The following is a 20,035-nucleotide window of genomic DNA, read 5'->3' as shown; positions in this document are numbered from 1 at the left end:
GAAAAACTTAAACGAAATCTTGTAATTAATTTGCAAAGTTTTAACTAATCATACAATTTTCATTTTTTTTTTTTTTTTTTTTTTTATATAAATAACTAAAAACATTTGAAAATTTCTATTTTTTATAGATATTTTAAAAATAGTCTAAATATTTTGAATATTTCGTTTTAAATAAAAAAAGTTAATTTGTGTAATAATATTTTCAATACATTTAGAGATCCAAAATGTTTTGCTTCAATCATTTATAACAAATTTGTATCATATAAATATGTATATTAATATTACATTTTAAGTTCCGATAATTAGCCTATGAGGAATCTTATGTTAAATTTTCAATATTTTTTATCCAAAAACAAAAAACATATCATAAAAAGTAAAATATTAAATAATTTAAAATAATACATATTTTTTACTATAAATAGTGTAAAAAAAAAATTAAATCATTTTTAAAGTTATACATTTAATGTCTGATAAATTTTTGTATGAATATTAAGGAAAAATTTTAAGAACTACATTACAAAAGAAAAAAAAACTGTATTTTGTCACAAATTTGTTTTGCGTAAACATTTTCGTTTTCCCCTTATTTGTTTTTCTAAGATATATATTGAAAAGTACTACTGACTATATACGATTTTTTTAACAGAAACCATTTTACTTTCAGAGTTGAAAATCGAAATATGTTTTTACTCCAAAAGGCAAAGTCAGAAACGCACACAAAAAAAAAATGCATCATTATAATACTAATATATTCATTGCATCCCTTCGAATCTAAAAGAGCTTTATAGTTTATATGAGCTAAAACATAATAATAATATGATTTAATATATTATAATATTAATCATATATAATAATATCATAAATATTAATATTGTTTATTTTAGGACAAGGTTAGTTATTATTAATATAATATTACTTAAAACATATGTTTTTAAATGTTAAAAAAAAAAAAAATGTATTTATTATTCTTCACTTAATTATTATATTATTATATTTAACTTAAAAAATCTAGGCAAATAAAAAATATAATTATAATATTTCCTACTTTTCTATAATTTAATTACTTATAAATATTGTTTGGAAATTCTACACGAGTTTGGAACACGTTAGCTACCCTTTGTTTTCATATAATATGGTTTTTAACTTTTAATTATCTGAAAATTATAAATATGCTTTTCGAACTCTATTATGAATTGCTAATTATTTTCTTACTCTCTTGCCTACACAATTTTCCATATAAAATTGGCACGGCGAATAAAAAGTTAAAATACCTTTTGAAATAATTAAATTCTATATCTAACACTTATTAATTTAGAGGTTATTAATAAGAGAGTCTATTTATTTAGATTAATAACGGAAAATTAATTATTTATTGTGTAGATATGAAAATGGTTTTTTAGATAATATTTACATTACTATTCACAACCTATAAAATATAACTATTTAAAATAAGTTAAATATGAAAGGTACATTATAGAAATTCTTTATTGTATTTTAACATTATAGTATCATTAACAATTATGGTTACCTAATATTTTCCAAACAAAAATACATTACGACATAGTATTGTTGTAAATTCAATTAATTTCATATTAACTTCTAATTTATAAGATGAAAATACATTTTGATAAATAACTACACTGGAATGGTTTTGGTTGAATATTCTGGTTGTAGTGTATAATTAAACAAGACCGAGAAAATGATTATCTAACATGGCTATAACCTATAACCACAAGGTGAGTAATATATAAATTGAATGATAATTTCCAAGAGATACCGTACATTATTACGTATACAAAATGACGTGTTTAATTAATATGTCCATTGAGTAAATAAAGTTAAATTTAATTTCATATGTCAACTTTCAAGTAAGTTTATAGTGCTATAGTAGTTATATATAGTACTTTCATATTATTGATTTTGACGTTTTACGTTCCAACATCTATATACTCCACAGTCTATATTATAAAAAATACGATCCATGTTCTATAATACTGAAATATTAATCACTGTCTTTAATTTAAAGTTATGGTTTATTAGTAAAACTATAAATTTATGAATAATTATTTGATACATAATAGTGTTAGCGTTTAATTGGCATACTAAGCGCCAGTACACGGATAGGTGGTACCTGTGTTTGATATGTCTATTATGATTTGAGTTTACAATTAAATGTTAATAAATAAATAAATATTATTGTAAGCCTTATTGTCAAAATTACTAGCCTACCTAAATATTTATTGAAAATAATATTATGCTCTTTGTGTAATATCATATTTTAATACTTCATTCAATATATGTATTGTATTATTGTTACTAATATTATTATTACATACCTATTAGGTATTAAATATTTAGTATCTACGCTTTGTTTTAATCAAAGGACGTTATTTATTTGTGATTAGTTTCATTTCTCTAATAGTATTAAATCATATTTTGTGTTGAATACACATTGAGTGAAATGTATAAGTCGCTTAAGTGTATTTGAGTGTATTTTGATCAAATAGGAATCTATGAGTAAGTATATTGAGTTGATTGATATGTATCTGATGGTACGCAAATGGGGATTATAATTCAAAATCATCTATTTATAATGCGAATAATAATGTATTGTAAACTAATGCATTTTAAGTATATCCTGGAATTTGCAAACGATTTTAGTATTATTATTATTATTGGATGAGATTTAAATATATTGAAGTAAAAAGATATATAAATCACTTTTAAATAGTTATAACATTTTATAACTTTAAACTATAGATAAAATACTTATCTACCCATATTATATATTTAAAAAGCATGATTATGATAATAAAAAGGATTCTGGATCACTTTTCTTTTAAATTTTACATTGTATGAATCGGTAAGAGTTGATAAAGTGTATTTAAAGTTGTTAGTAGGTGCTAATATTTTTGTTCAACAAAATAAACGTCTTTTCACTGTTCGGAATGACTGATATTTTATTAGTGTCATATGCCCAGACAGATTATGATAAAGCGTGCGTCGTAGGTTGGTAAATTGTGGTTAAAACATGGCATGAAATTAGTTATTAAAAGATTGAGGTTTAGACCTAACCATATATTAGAGATATTATAAACTTACTTTATAACTCAAGTGTTACCTGTACAGATATGCTATAAGTTTTTACGTAAACTTAAGTAGAAGGTGATTCAGAAAATTTAAATAATCCAACTAAAATGCAATGTGATATGACAATATACTAAGGTGATATAATATGTTCTAAAAATAAGTAGTAAAAACAATTGAAAACCAATGTGTTTACTAATGTTTGATTGTAAAAAAAGAAGATATTATTGGTAATTAAGTACGTACGTATAAAAAAAAAATAATAAATAATATTTTTTGGAAGTGATGATAACTAAGAATAATGATCAAAATTAATTTAAAATTAACACAATATAGGTGTACTTAAATTAATACTCTTGTTTTAAATATTTTAAACTGTACTTATTTAAATACCTCGTTAAAAACAATAAAGCCATCTGTTTTAATTTTTAAAAAAGTTTATCGAAAAATATACAATAATATTACTTTTATATTTATGTATGTAACACAGTTCAAAATATTCGTAAGATTGGTATATTTACATATTTTAAAGATGACAGTAAAATGTGATGGGTCTTATAGTAAAGCCACTATCATGAGAGTATTGTCGTGTAAATAGACTACTGATAGTACTATCAAACTATAGCGAAGTAACTATAATAAATTATGCATGTATGGTAGTGTGAAAGTAGCTATCAAAAAAGTTACAGGTTCGACTCGGCTTAAGGATATTTAAATAATGTTGTTTAATTCTAAAAGAAAAATCGCTGGGGTGTCATACTTTTCAAAACTGTAATAACAAACTATACGTTATATTTTTTAAACATTATTCATTATTGATGTTTCGATCATTAATGTAACCTGAATTCGATTGTTGCGAATTATCCATAGTAATAGTGAAAATTAAAGGAAATAGCTTTAATGGAGTTAAATTTTTGATGTATTTTATAAACGTTGATATTTCAATAAAAAAATAGTTTTAATTAAATAATAGTTATCTTCGGGTATAGATAGTACAATGTATTCTATCGTAAAGAGATTTTTTTTTTTTTTGTTCTCTTGAGTAACGGGAAGGTGATTTATATAGTAACCTGTCTGAATATATACTTTATCAAAATAAAAAGGACTTATGTTCACATACAAATACATGAACCGAATAGATAGACAGGGATGATAGTAACCAATAATAATTCTTTGAAAATGAAAAAAAATCTCCGATTATCCAATATTATATTAGAAGGGTATTATATTTTTTTTTCGTTTGAATCTAGATTGACTTATCTTTCCCTTTCGATATTTTTTATCAGAGATCATATTGTGTAGACGACTTAGCGTACCTATTGGAACTCTGATAATTTAATTTTGCTTATAAAGACGAATATGCCTATTACGTACATCGTAAATATAAGTAAAATACATAAATGTCATACAAATTAACCTATCGGCAGTATTTCCGTTTTTATAAGTGGCTTGTGTAATATATAAGCTAAATACATCTTTATCTACAAAATGCATAATTTTTGGGCAATAATACAATACATTTAATTATATAAAGGAAAAAAAGTAAATATATTTGTTTTATAGTTTGTAAACACGACAGCGCGTTTTTATTGTACGTATTCAGTTATGATATTTTGTTCGTATTATATTGTATTAATAATGCAAATGGGTTGATTTTATAATTTAATTTTTTTAGCCGAGTAGGTACAGTTAAGTAATGCAAAAATATCGAATTTACCGCGGAGATCAATTTATATTGGTTTTAAAATATAAATTATTTTTCAGAAACTATTTTTCAAAAACTTAATTACCAATAAGTATAAATAAGTAGAGTACATTTTTACTTTAAACTGAATAATTATTTTCTTCCTTTAAATTTTAATTACATTTACACGTATTACTTTTAAAATTGGAGACATACAAAAAATATAAGTTGTATAAGATTGTGATAAAGTATGATGATATTGAATAATGTGTTTGTAAAAAATATTGATTACTGATATTGACGTTATTCAGTCATTGATATATAGGTACAAATAGACGTAAATAAGAAATACTTATCAAGTGGATTTTTTAAATTATGATCTATAGTATTTTTCATTTTGAACAAATTTACATATACCTACTTTGCTCCTAGTAGAAAAGCAATTTTTACTTAAAATTATATCAGATTAGGTTTTAAATAATATGATGGCATCTTGATTTTTTTCTATTGATATGACATTGATTTAAATTAAAGGTGAATAATATATTTGGCTCGTATAAAAATCGCATCTGTAATTTTATAGTAAAAACATAATTTATTGGTTCTAGGTCAATTGTCTCACAATCATTATTGGTTCAACGGGGACAATCGATTTTTTTTTTTTTTGTGCCTGGTTATTCTGTCTATAGCTTGTACATCTATACCCGATATAGTTATCATGTTTATTTTTCTTACTAAATAAGAAAATTAGAAAATTCTTACGATAAAAGTAAATACCAAATAATTTTAATAAAGTTTAACTATACTACATCATATCAGTTATTAGGTTAAAATGAAATCAATTCTTGGTATTTTAATTTGGAAGTTGCAGTGTAAGTATTAATTTTGCTTTGGATCCTCGGTGAAGGATAGTAATGTATATCAATATGAAGTAATTTTAAACTATAGAAAAACGAAAGAAAATACGATTATGAGTAGTGCAGAGGTAAACCAATACTCACACAGATTTTTTTTAAATTGTTCACATTTCAGTATAGCTAGTTTCTTATTGAAAAAAAAAAAAGGTAATTTATCGATAGGCAAAGCTTTAGTTCGTTATATGAAATATTTAACTCCTGAAATATTGCAGTCTTACTATCAAAAAAATACCCATAAAAAATAAAATGTAAAACTAATTTATTTCTTATTTAATGTTAATTATAATTTATAATACATTTTTATCAGAATGCAGTGAAAACCTAGTTTATTTATACATTATACACCTTACGCTTAAAGCAAAAAAAAAAAAAACTCGAAAAAATTTAAAAAAGATCTTTTTAAAAAATCATTTAATACGTATGATTTTTAAATAAGTATAATTTAAGTTTACAAGGTATAAAATTATATACTTGAAATTACCGACCACTGAAAAATTGACAATTTAATCGAACTTTGAAAATTGTAGTTTCTAATCGATGTATAAAAATAACACTTACTTATAAAATAAAAATTATATTTTTAATTAATTTTTAATTAAAATAGTATAATGGAGTATTTTTGTTAATATGTAAAAGCAGCATAATAACAACGATAACGTAATTTAGTTATGCTATGAATATAGTGGTCGTTTTCGTGTATTTTTGTGGCGAACATTTTATTTCTTAAAAAAGTATCCACGCCCTTCAACATTATTTTTTTTATTACTAAGTTAAAAGTTTTAATAACTAATATTCTTATTCGTATTATCTATTCGGTAGTAAAGTATGCATTTTTTGTAGGTTAATAATTAAGTTTATGACTTATCATGCTGAATATAACTGAATAATTTATATTAAAAATTAAAACTGTATTTTTTTTTTTTATCAGTATAAAACCATTTTTTTTTTTTTTTTAGTAAAAAATTAAATATTGTGTTTTAAATTTTATAAATTAAATTAATCAGATATCATGCTATAAGATATTGGAAAGATGAAACAACTTACAAGTTCCATCATAATGTAGACTATGCCTGATAATCAAATTTGTATTTGTGTAATATTGAGGATAAAGCAATTAATTATAAACGTGAATCTGTCAATTTAGTGCTACTATATTTAATATTACAAGTATAAAAGGTTTACATTTAATGCTTAATTTATACATTATATAGATTAGCCTTATTGAAATATATTTTGATAATAGCATTTACCTAATAACGCATGCCATTATACAGTAATTAAATCATTAAATAAATTAGTGCTGATAAAGAAAACATTTTTAAAGGTACTATAATATTCTAATAACTACTTTTATTTTCTGGCTTTACATTTTTATATAAAGACCCATTGTTAAATAATCATGCGCTTGATCCATCTAACAATTAAGAGGAATCATTAAAAACGAGATTAAATCGTCATGATTACAAATGGTTTTTAATTTTTATACTATGTCAGCTAAGAGCCAATAAATGTGTATACAAGTATTATACTAATATTATGTTACTTTATAATCATATGATTTTTGTTTAATATGTATAAAATGTATAATAATTAATAATGTAATTTAGAATAATGCATTAATGCATATTAAATTTATCTCATACTAATAGAGGAATACAGTCGTGTAACATGAACACGGAATAGCACGATTAATTTATGAGTAAAATCTACATTTCACATTTAGATATTAGAGGTTTACATGATCCAAAACTACGTGTAATTGACATATTAAACTAAACACTACCCAATTTAAAATGTTTTAATTTTTCAAAATTCATTTGACTATTGCATGGTTATGTTTATAATAATGCATAAAAACATATTTATGTAGTTATAAAAATTAGAAACATAAACGAACATCAATTAACTTGCTATGTTCTAAAATTATTTGATCGAATAGAAAGTGTTTTTTAAACTTTGTAAATCTCTGTGAATAATAGCAGTTGCTGTTAAACTCATAGTTCTAGACATCCTCGTTGTAGTTCATAATATCATACGGTACACTAGTGCATTACCACGGGTTATCAACGGATTAGTTATTCAGTATGGGCAATATTATCGTTAACATAATATCATATGCATGCCTATAGTGTTGCTTTATAAGGTATGTATGAATTAATATAATACCGCATGGAACAACAATAGATTAAACTGAATACTGATTAGTGTGTAACGTAAGCAGGCTTATTGACTATTGTTTTATTCACATACCTACTCATAATATAAACAAACGTGTCATATCGTGTCATATCGATATGTCGTTATGCGCAATAAGAAAAAAAAAACAAATACATATTTCATTTTCATACATAAACGTATGGTTAGGTGTTATAGTTATTTACGAATATCCTCAAATTAATAATAAATATGTATAATATAATAATACTATGACGAAAGAAAATATTTTCATATTTTTTTTTTTTTTTGAAAAACAAAAAGGGTTCGGTAATATTAGATAGTTATATTACAATATAAATGTATAATTCTTAAAAATGTATTAACATTTTAGGTGGAGCGATTTTAATGTATTAGTTTTACGATGGTATGTGTTTTTTACGTGATTTTACCTTAGAAGCAAATCAGGATTTTCGTAAATTAAAATTTTTAAACCTGTTTACAATTTATTAAATAAATACAATATTTTTAAATATAAAATGTCAATACGTTTCTGATATTATTATTTGTATTTTGTATGTTAATAATTACCTTTGAGAAGTTAAAAATTATTTCACAACTAAACATGCTGTTTCAATTTTACACATAACTGCTCTTATATTGTATACCTAAAGTGCCGTCTTATAAAACTTTACGTCAGTATGTAAGCAATATAGAAAAAAAACAAGCGCTTGCATCTAAATTATGTATTAGAGTTTCAAGTTTTTGATGATGGATGTATTTAGATGTTCAAACACTAAAACAAAAATGTAAGCAAGCTTCTGGGTATTAGGTTTTTATAGTTGCGTAACATAATATCCGTTATGATTCGTGTTAATATGGGTTAAATGAGTGTTAAGAGATTAAAAAAAAATTATGTAATGTAGTATATAACTTGAAAAATATGTATTTATTTTTTTAATTTAAGAATATTCTTTTTTTAAATATTATTTTCAATTGATAAAAAGCATTTTTACAAACGTATTTTTAAGATTTTTAAGTTTTTGTAGGGAAAACTTAATATGTGGAATCTTATGATAAATTTTCAAGTCTTTGTTAATAATAATGGAACTATTTTATGTTTCTCGACTACTAAATAAATCGATTTTTTGTGATTTTGACAAATTTTAAACTTGAAGGTTTTTAAAAAAAATATTACGTATGCATTTTAAATTTTTCTTTGACTTATATAGAGATAACCTAAGAGTGTTCTTATACTAAATTGTTGAATTATTTGACAGGGCAATAAATTGTACATAACTTTATTTTTATTATACAGTTTATTTATTTTATTATATTAAGTTTCATGAGCTATTTTTTTATGTAATTCATGTTCGTTTTCATCTAATTCACGATGTAGTAAATTCTCATAGTAAATCCGTTGTAAAAGCTTTAAACGTTGTGTTAATTCTTTTTCTTTTTTCAATTTTTCTTTATGGTCATGATGTTTTTTGATTTCTTTTTGTTTCATTAGTAAATGTTTTTGATATTGTTTTTGTTTTGCTAATTGATGAAGTTGGTAAGCGGCTTGTTGTGCATGAATGTTCCAAAGGTGGTGCTTTATTGAATATTCGCTCTGTGGTTCAAGTCGTTTATCTTCATAGGTTCTCTGATATATATTATTCTCTTTATTATTATGTTTTACGAATTCTGGTAGTTGTGATAACCTATTTCCTTGATTCAATTGAACGTCTTGTTTCTTGTAAACATTACTGGAATTGTCAAAAGTTCCAAAGCTTATTGGTAAGGTCTGAAATACTTTATAAATATTTAAATTAATTTTATGGAACAAAATGGCAATAAGAACAATGATACAATAATTTTTACATTTTTATTTTTTAACAACCCAAATTATATTTATTTTATTAATTATAACTTTTAATTATTGTTATCTAATATATTCAATGTTCATATAATATAACGTAAAGCTTATTATTTTTTAAACTATTAAAATTATAATTTAATAAAGACTGTAATTCAATATACAAATATATAATTGTGAAACACAATTTCCATGTATATTTAAATTTTAATATGATTTACGTACATTAAAGTGTTTATTGAACGAATTAAATTTATTTCCTTTAAATATTGGAAATCTTATGAAAACGTTTATTTAATGATTTTTAACTTAAGTTGTAAATAATTTAAAAGTTAAAATTAAATAGTAATTTACGTATAATTAAATAAAAAAAAAAGAAAATAAGTTTTAACTTAATTTTATTTAAATATTTTTTTAAATTATTATATAATATTTAAGAACTACGAATGGTATTTAATTAAAATAATATTTTTATTATAAATAATAGTTTTTACTATAACAGTGAAACGGAATTTAGAAGTTTATTTATTTTTAGAAAATCATTACTTTAAAAATATCAAAAAAAATGTTCACAAAGCTTTTAAAGATACATTAGAGTGTACAAATCTCATTTTTCCTTAAGTTAAAAAAACTTAAGTGGTTAATTGTATGTTTACGTGGCACTGGCCTATTTCATACTTAATAGTTTACGAGAACGAAAAAATTATGCATTCTAAATTGTAATTAATAAACAATTAACAGTTGCTATTTTGTTAATGAATGTTTCTAGATGTTTGTGGTTACATATATATTACTAGTATTACTATCATTAAATTGGCCACATAGGATGTATCTTATATCTAAGTATCTAGCATACTAGCTTGCTTATGACCTCTGGTGACACTTCTATAGTTGTATCGACGTAACGTTTCTCCACCGAATAGTTACGATATATTTCGTGATTCTCCAACCATCGTCTGATAATTAATCGTTTGTAACCAAGTTAAATTATGTCTAAGAATATTAGACATAACTTGATTTTCGATGTAAGTAAATCTGTTCAATTTGATTAATGCGTTTCGTTTCATTTGATACGGTACACAGTCTTAATCATGTCTATAATTTTTTGCCGTGTCATAGCTATAAACTCCCCTTTTTAATAGATTTAAATATAATTTTCTAATAATATACATATTAAATACAATATAATGTTAATGTAGTATACAAAATATTAATTAACTTTCAATAAGTTAATAATAGTTTATAATGATTCGATTAAGTATATTTTTTTAGAATAATATTATAATACTTAGTTTTGGAGAAATAATATTTTTTTAAATTTTAATTTCCAAAAAATAAATAAATATTGATTTAAATTGATTAGTGGGAATTCAAAATTATTCTCAAATACTTGCGATTTGAATATTGATAATGATAGATGTCTTGTATCACAAATTTTGAATTTATATTCAATGGAATGAATTTTTTTATAAAATGTGATTAAATATTTTACAATAAAAAAGTTGAGTTCTTGTTTAAAAATATTAGTTTGTATCTTCCCAAGACATTCTTTAGGTAGAACAAAAGAGTTCAAGTACTTGAATAATGAATATATGTTCTTTAAGTATATTTAAAAGACCTTCAGGCTAAGTGTCAGATTCCTATTACTGAGTGAATTCTTAAAGTCAAATCATCAAAGACAAGTAATCTCTTTTAATTTTTAAGTTTTTTACTCTCTTCACATATTCTTATGCCTTATTATGACATTTTGTACAGGTTATATATTTCTTTTTCTAAAAAGTGTGTTTAAAATGTCCAAAGATCAGATTTTGAATAAATACATTATTAAAAGAAAAAAATGGGAGTAAGTATTTTTAGTGAATTATTCTAAATATTTAATCATATTAGAAGTGACTTCTTTAGATTTATCATGTTTACAAAAAGTAATAATTGCTCAAAAATAAAAAATGCTTAATATAATTTCACAATTTAATATCCCCAATACTCAATAAACATTTACAATAAAGTAAATGATTATAACATTTATCTGAAATCGTTTTTATTTTATTATGATATATAAGTAGATGGTCCACAATTAATTGAAATTTATTTAAAATTCAAAACTAACGTTTTATTTTTAGCATCCTTTATCATGTCACAAATCAAACCATCAAATCCCATATGCATTATCTGTATAAGTACTGTCTTTTATAGCTAGTCACTTGTATTGCCACTAACATGGACAGTTCAATTTTACATCTCTTTGATATTTTAATTAAAAAGTTAGTTTCATGAAGAAGAAACTATAACAGTAAAGCTATCCAACCATTTCAAAAAAAAATATTCTAGTGACGTGATCTTTACACTGACAATAAAATATATTTTATTGTACCTTCATACTTAATTAAAACTAAAAATTACTTTTATCATTCACCTCATATACTTATCGTAAATGTTGATGATGTATATATTGTGTATATGTTATGAATAATAATGATACAAGTATAAATTTGGAGTTTTTTAAGTGATTTCATTGGACACCTTTTTCCAACATGTCATCATATTAAAAATTTATAACTAGATAACTTTTACTTACTGCATTTATATACCCACGAATACAGATTATATATATATTTTTTATATAAACACATGAAATAAAAAAATATTTTTATAAATTTAACTTTTTAATATTAGCATAAATATTTAATTCATCGAAAATAATAATAAGAAATTTCATATAGACGTTTGACTATTTTAGTGACATCAATAAATTAATAATAAATAAAAATAAAATAAATTTATTGTAATTATTTTTATTTTATACAATTAATCAATATATTATGAAAAATTGTGTATGAATCTTTCACCTACTTACACGTAATGAAAATTAAAAAATTAAATTATATTTTTTACTATATTTTGGATCCAAAAATATAATAATTTTAAACAAAAAATATTTACCATTATTTTTTTGAATTGAATAATAGTTTGGAATGTATGGTCTTCCAAAATACATATTGATTGAATATCTAAAATAAAAAGAAAAAAATCTAATGTAAATCTTCAAAATAATTAAACTTGCAAACTTACACTATGTTATGTGAAAATAAACTTATTAATAATATGTACTTCGAAATCATCTCCACTATTGGAAAGATAAATATTAATTAATTTTTAAAATTATTTTTTCCATTGATTTACAATAAATGTTTATTTTAAGTATATAGTATATACATATAGAATTATTATTAGTATTATGTTAAATATATCGCCTACCATAAAACTCAAATGCATTAAGATAATTAAGACTACAAGTGTTAAAAACTGCAAGTGACAATTTACCAATGTGTTCTATTCATATTCCAAAACGTGTTGCGCATAATTAAATAATATATAGCTACCATTACAAGTATATTTTTGGTTAGGAACAGTATTACGTTAATTAGTTTTGTATTTCGTTTTTTAAAATTTAAATACATATTAATTTTTTGTAGGCACGAAAAAAATAATATTATACATATTTACTAAAACAATAATATTATAGTAATGAATAATGAGTAAAAAGTTATATCTAACGAGTAATAATAGTAATCATTTGTAGTAACATTGACCAGTTTAATTAAATCTAGATATTTAAAAACATAAATTCAACATTTCAATTGTATAATTAAATATAAAACTTATAGTTTATAAATATTAGGTAGGAGTAAGGAGTTGGGATACATTATAAAAATGATAAAATTAACTAAACGAACCTAATACATGCTGTAAATTAATAATAATAATAATGTTTATATTAAAATATAAACTTACAAATGATTAAGAATATTGATAGTATAATTAATTAACATTAAATTAAATTCTATACAGTATAGTTTTTAATAACAATTAACAAAAAATATTAATTGATTGTCATCTAGAAGATTAATTTTGTTTCAATAAAATATTAAATTAATTATTTTTTTGCATTAATTAAATTTAAATCATGTAGATAAATATAAAATAATTTTAGTTCATAAAACAAAATTTTTACTCTCTTAGGAGTATTTATTATGAAAAAATGCTTGTCATGTCATAAGCAAAATAATGATGAACGTTTTCTTTCAACTATCTGCAATATACGTAAAGCAGATATATAAAAGTCTACAAAGTTAAAAAGCTTTGTTTCACAACAAGCTAAAAAATGTACTTTCATCACCAAAGCTCTAGTAATTGAAGATGGCTTCATATGTAATTTTCTTCTTGAAAAAAAAAAAAAAATAATAATAAATAACATATTATATAAAAATGTTAAACAGATTTTTATTCTACATTACAATATTATCATTGCTAAAGTTTGTTGTAAATGCAATATTATTTAAATTCAATAGCTTAAATTATCAAAATTATACCACATTTAGTAATATTTAATAAATCAAGTTATTGAAATTATATAAGCTGATTTATTTCAAGTTATAATACAAGAAAAAAAAATGCAACAACAGAGGATTCGATTTCCACGCCACCGCCTTAAATCGTCCACTTCAAGAAAGTATTTAAAACATAATTTTAAAACGTTTATGCCAAGGTTGAATAACTACCGTGAATAATATAAAGTATTATTACATTTAAAAACAATTTTATACGTTGTACAGTAAGAAGAATCATAGTGAATAAGAAAAATATTTTAATAAATTAAGCTTTAAGAAAAATTAACTAAGTAAGATCAATAATTTGTAAGTTATATCTAAGTTGTTGGATTCAAAAAGGAATAATTTTCAGATCCAACAATTTTACATGTATATATGGTAGATAACGTGAATGAAATAAAAATGTTTGTTGATTAATTATTTAAATTTTTATAGTTAAAAGGACTTAAAGGTATAGACTGAGGTAAAATCCAATGAAATTACTTTTTTTGTGCTAGTAGTCTTAGTTTTATAGATATTATCTTAAAATATTATTAAAAAATGTATTTATAATTAAAAATGATTACATTATTTATTTTTGTTACAAAATTAAAACAATGAATAATTTTAATAATACGAGTAATATAACTGGAATTATTTGATGAGATATTGGAATACTATAACATAGTACATTAGCGAGAATATTTGATTAGTAAGGAATAACATTTTAAAACTGAACCAAGTCTTATGAAATAAACTCAAAAGCTCGATTATTAAATGGAATAGGTATTATAAATGTTCATATACTTAATATATGTTATTATAAATAATACTCATTGTATATAATATATACACTCATATTTAAATTTTTTTTTTTATTGTAATTACATGCTTGGCGTCTATTGGAAATTACAAACATTATTATGCACTATTTATAATTATGTTACTATATACTTAAGTTTGAAAATGTATAAGTTTTAGTAAGAAACATAATAAAATACATATTGGTAATATTTTCGTTTATAGTAATTAATTGAACCTGTATATACATCGTAGTAATCATTTATTATTTAATTCGAATTGTGTACGATTTTAAATTATTTTATTATATTAGATAATTATTTTTGTTTCTAGTGTTTTTATCATATATTACTTCAGAATAATGAATATGAACTAGAGTAGTTGTCAGTAAAATTTCTTAACTTATAATACTAAATTGTTTTTTATTAATTAAAATTTGATAGTGATTGTTAGTAATAATATTTAAAACTATAATATATTACATAATTGTATGTCATTTTTATAAAGAATAAAATTATCGGTTTTTTATTGCCATGTGGCATATTGACATTGTAAGGATGATCGTTATTTTGTTCAAATGAGTTAGTACTTAGTTATACCTCGTGAGTTGAGACTCAAAAAGTAATATAGTTGTAATAACAGTTGTATATATAACAATATTTTTCTCGTTATTATGTCGTTTTAAATTTTTGATGTGGAATTAAAGAAAAGGACCTTAATACAGGTATTGATTCTAAGTAAAATGGTAATCCTGTGAATTTCATTGTTTTTTTTTTCTTTTAAATTATTGCTTTATTTGTAATATACTAACGGATAGCTTCATTAAATATTAAATCGTCTTTCATGTTTATAATATTAATTTATTTCATTTAAATTGTTATTGAATATTTTCGTATAAATGGAAGATATCTTCATTTAAATGAATAATTAAAAAGGAAAAAGGAATACTTGAAAAGTTTAATAAATGAAGATACATGTGATTATAAGATATCATAAATCAAGTCTAGTATACTTTAAAATTCAGATTTGATTTTGATAAATTAATTTTTTGATTTTCTTAACAGTTTATTGAAACAACAAATTCGAAATCAATATCACAAAGTATTTACAAAAAATAAACTGCCGCGTGACTTGTGGTAAAAAAAGTGAGACTATAATGACTAAAATAGGTTTCTGTATGCTGTTTTAAATTTCATATTCGCGGTGTTTCATTAAATTAAACCTGAAATGATTTATGTGTAATGTATATCTTATTGTGTGTAAGCAGTGCATTTTGAGTTAATAATTTTCAAATATTGTTTGCATAAAAATTTTAAATCTATATTTATAAATATAAAAAAAAAAAAAAAATGTATTGAAAGTGTGATATTTAACATACCATTATATCATAAAAATTGTAAGGTTTCAATTCAATATTAATGAGATTTTTTTTTAGATTATTGTATACGAAAATATTCCCATCAAGTTAGGTCATCTAATTAATAGTATTTTTTAAAATACTAACAATTTTCTTTTTAATTTTATAAACAAATCAAAGTTTTATTAGGTAGTATGAATAATATAGGTACTGAAATCGTATATTATTTGATTAGTTTATTTAATATTTTGTGATTTTAAGTACATTCATTATTATATTTGTTATATTTGTGTATAATTTTTTTTTTTTTACACATATAATTTATTTCTTTACAAACGTTTTTTTTTTATATTTTATATTTAATTGGTTAAATTATTCTTATTGTATTTTGACTATAGTTTAAAAATAGTATCTTATTTAACTTATTGATTTACGTGGTTTTCTATTCGGTTTTTGCGGTACTTTAATTTTTGGTTTCATTCCTTTAATTTGTTTTATTTTTTTTTCTTCATTATTTTGCAATTTTAATTCTTCTTCTCTGAGTGATTTAAAATCATTTTCTTTTCTTTTTCTTTCTTTTTGTTCTTCTTCTAGAATTTTTTGTTCAGCTTCTTTTTTTTTCTTTTCTTCTTCAATTTCATTAAGTAATTGATGTTCTATTTCTTTTTGATTATTTTCTTCTTCCTCCAATTGTCTTATAAGTTCTTCGTGTTTTTGGATTTCCATATCATATTCACGTTGTATTCTTTGTTCTTCTAAAATTGCTCTATGCTGTTCTTCTGCTTGTTGTATTTGTTGTTGCAACAATTCATGTTCTAAACTTTTTTGTTTTTCTACTTGAGGTGGTTGAACATAAGGCAATGGAACTGGAGATTGGACAAAATTGTTTAAAGCTGGATTTAAAAAAAAAAAACATTATTAAACATTATTAAAATTGGATTGAAGTAATAATTAATAATTTCAATTTTTACGGTAAATTTAAAATTAATTTTCATTTAATTAATATAATTATAAAGGTAAAAAAATACCACTGTATTGATTATAAGGTTGATATCTATTTTGCATGCTCATGAGTTGAAGTAATGAAATCATTCTAGCGTACGTTGACATCAATAATAGGGATAATTGTTGTTGGTTAATGGGATTAAACGGAAAAAAAGGTTGGAATCCTGGCATCATTGGTTGTTGTGGAATTGGATAAAAATTTTGATTTCCTGCCATCGATGGAAGTGGCATGTTAGAAGAATAAAATTGATCTTCTCGTGTCATAGATGGCACTTGTCCAGAAACAAAGTGAGGATCTGCTAAAATAAATAATTAAGTTTGTATCAAAAAAAAAATTAAAAAATTAAAAAATAAATATTAATTGTATTTAAGATGGTATTCTTATTTATGTTCATTTATAGTTGTGTAGTGATATTAAAATTACCATGATTAAAATTTGAATAACATGACTTTGCAAATCTAGAAAAAAATTATACTAAATTAAAATTTGTTAATAATACATCATTAATTGTTGTAAATATATTTGTTAAGTATCTAATTAATTTTTAATATGCACATTGCACAATAAAAAAAAATACAGTTTTTTTTTTTAATAACTAGATTAAAGGGATATATAATTTTATAATTTTACAAAATCTAGTACATAACTTGTTAGCGAGGTTTAATACTTAAATTTGTTGAAAATTAGTTTCATAAACATCCGTTAGTATTTTAATAAATTATAATTCACTTAAACGCAAAAATGTCGTTAAAAAATCAATGTTTTATGGCAAACAATGTTAATAAAATATGTTTATTGAACAACCAAAATTAGTGGTTCTATAAAATTAAATTTTAATGAACAAATAAGATAAAAAACAAAAGTAGAATGAAAACATTTACTTTTTCAAAATATGTACCTTATTTATTATTATACGTAGGTATTATCGTTAGTAAACAAAACACATAATGGCTCAAAACCTGTGTATTAACAAAATATAATAATATAGATATCTATCATATTACTTGACGAAAGTTTATAATAATGTTTTACAAAGGTATTGTGTTTTTCTTAGAATGATAAAAATTTAAAAATACTTACACAATAGTCAAACCGACAGTTAACACAACTGAAGTTAAACACATTATTATTAATTTTAAATAAATACGTGCTTTCAAACAGTACCAAAACCATATATAATATATGCTATGTCACTTTTAATGTGATGTACTTTGTATACTATGATGAGCATTATATTTACGTAGGTAAATAATATACTCGTATGCCAAAATATTGAGTTCACAAATGTTAGTAATTAACGTTCACAAATAAAAAGTATTATTCTGTCATTATTTTAAATATTTATTTTTGTTGTACTACTATATTATAAGTATACAATATATAACACATAAGTGCTAGATTTAAAAAAAAAAAAACTGGGTAAAGTGACTAAACTGTTTTATAGATGAAATGGAAATTTTAGGCATGTGACCGTTTTAGCGTAAATGTTTTTAAGCTAATTGTTCTTTTCATCTTACAAACAACTGAAAAAAACTTTAGTGGATTGGATCTTTGTGTTAAACAGGTATTTTATTTATTTGAAACATATCCATTTATAATCTGTATAATGTACAATAATTTCAATACATACATTTTTAAAAGATAAGGAATCAGGATGAAATTACCCTATGAAAGTACCCCAATCACCTAAAATATCTTATATTGAAATATAATAACAATAAAATTTAGATTTTTCTATTTATGTTAAAATTATAATTGAAATTAATTCGTTTTCTTTAACTATATTAGTAAATAGTTATTGATGTGTTGAATGTATTTTAGTCCTTGTAAAATTATTTAAGGGTAATTTTGTCGGAAGAATAAATCGAAATGGATCTGCTAGATTTCCATCATAAATACATTTGTAATTTGAATGAATAAGTTTTACAATAATGATGTACCTACGTCCTACATACTACATATAACAAACAATCTTGTAGATACCAAAATTAAATGTTGAAATGAGAGTAGTCTATCCTAAATTTTAGTGCTCATGGACATTCTTAACTAACTTAAAAAAAATATAATCGGGAAAGAACACATATTTATTTTAATCGGCATCAAGAAAAAGTTCTTAAAAAAAAAAATAAAATATTGAAATTATACTTCTTCAAAAATAATTTTAATCAGATCAAATATTATTAAAAATTATGTAAGAACCAGATTTATTAAATTCTAACATATTTGAAAGAAACAGCATATTATAATATTTATTTAAAACATTAATTTTAAATTTATTGTAATACTTCTATAATATTTTTAGTATTTATATAGATTTTTAATAGTATTTTTTTGATAAGTTGTAATTTTATATTTAATTAAAAATGATTTTTAAAAAATAATAAAAAAAAAAATCAACTTAGTCGTTTACGACGGGACGGACTCACTTAAATAACTTTATTCCAGAACAGTCAAAATATCCTAGATCATTCTATAAAAGATTTTGAGTATAGGTGCCTCGTAATTAAGTATAGTTTACAGTAATGAATACGTTAAATTGAAATTCGATAATAAATCATTGCATCATAAAAACGATTCTGAGCTGAAGTAGTGTATCAGCTTTAAAATCTAACGGAATCTTTAAGTATATTAATACATATAACTTATTTATTTTCCTTTTAGTCATATAGTAGACTGAAGTATTTTTAATCAAAAATATAACAAGTTTCTATGGTTATCTAATATATTCAAATCACATAATAATTTAGGGGAAGAATAACCATTTTTTTTTATAATAATGTAAATATTATTTAAAAAGATTCAAA

General features: G+C 22.1%; 2 protein-coding genes across 3 annotated transcripts; both read right to left on the bottom strand.

Annotated features, from left to right (window-relative positions):
- Positions 1-9,140: 9,140 nt before the first annotated feature.
- On the bottom strand, positions 9,141-12,858 carry LOC112601454. Its single transcript, XM_025349097.1, has 3 exons — positions 12,770-12,858; positions 12,641-12,708; positions 9,141-9,636 (listed from the first exon to the last, which is right to left on the bottom strand). Exons 1-3 carry the CDS (start codon positions 12,817-12,819, stop codon positions 9,176-9,178), a joined length of 579 nt encoding a protein of 192 aa, XP_025204882.1. The 5' UTR covers positions 12,820-12,858; the 3' UTR covers positions 9,141-9,175.
- Positions 12,859-16,582: 3,724 nt separating this feature from the next.
- On the bottom strand, positions 16,583-18,459 carry LOC112601446 (histone-lysine N-methyltransferase, H3 lysine-79 specific-like). 2 transcript variants are annotated; one of them, XM_025349088.1, is made up of 4 exons: positions 18,312-18,459; positions 17,655-17,689; positions 17,254-17,529; positions 16,583-17,118 (listed from the first exon to the last, which is right to left on the bottom strand). In XM_025349088.1, exons 1-4 carry the CDS (start codon positions 18,353-18,355, stop codon positions 16,643-16,645), a joined length of 831 nt encoding a protein of 276 aa, XP_025204873.1. In that variant the 5' UTR covers positions 18,356-18,459; the 3' UTR covers positions 16,583-16,642. The 2 variants fall into 2 exon arrangements, with proteins under 2 accessions (XP_025204873.1, XP_025204874.1); XM_025349089.1 differs by having other exon boundaries at positions 17,254-17,526.
- Between the last annotated feature and the right edge of the window lie 1,576 nt (positions 18,460-20,035).

This window comes from Melanaphis sacchari, unplaced genomic scaffold, assembly GCF_002803265.2.
Source record: "Melanaphis sacchari strain LSU unplaced genomic scaffold, SCAv2.0 Contig78_pilon_pilon, whole genome shotgun sequence".
Taxonomy (NCBI): domain Eukaryota; kingdom Metazoa; phylum Arthropoda; class Insecta; order Hemiptera; family Aphididae; genus Melanaphis; species Melanaphis sacchari.
The sequence above is the reverse complement of the archived record's forward strand: the minus strand, read 5'-3'. Positions and strand labels throughout refer to the sequence as shown.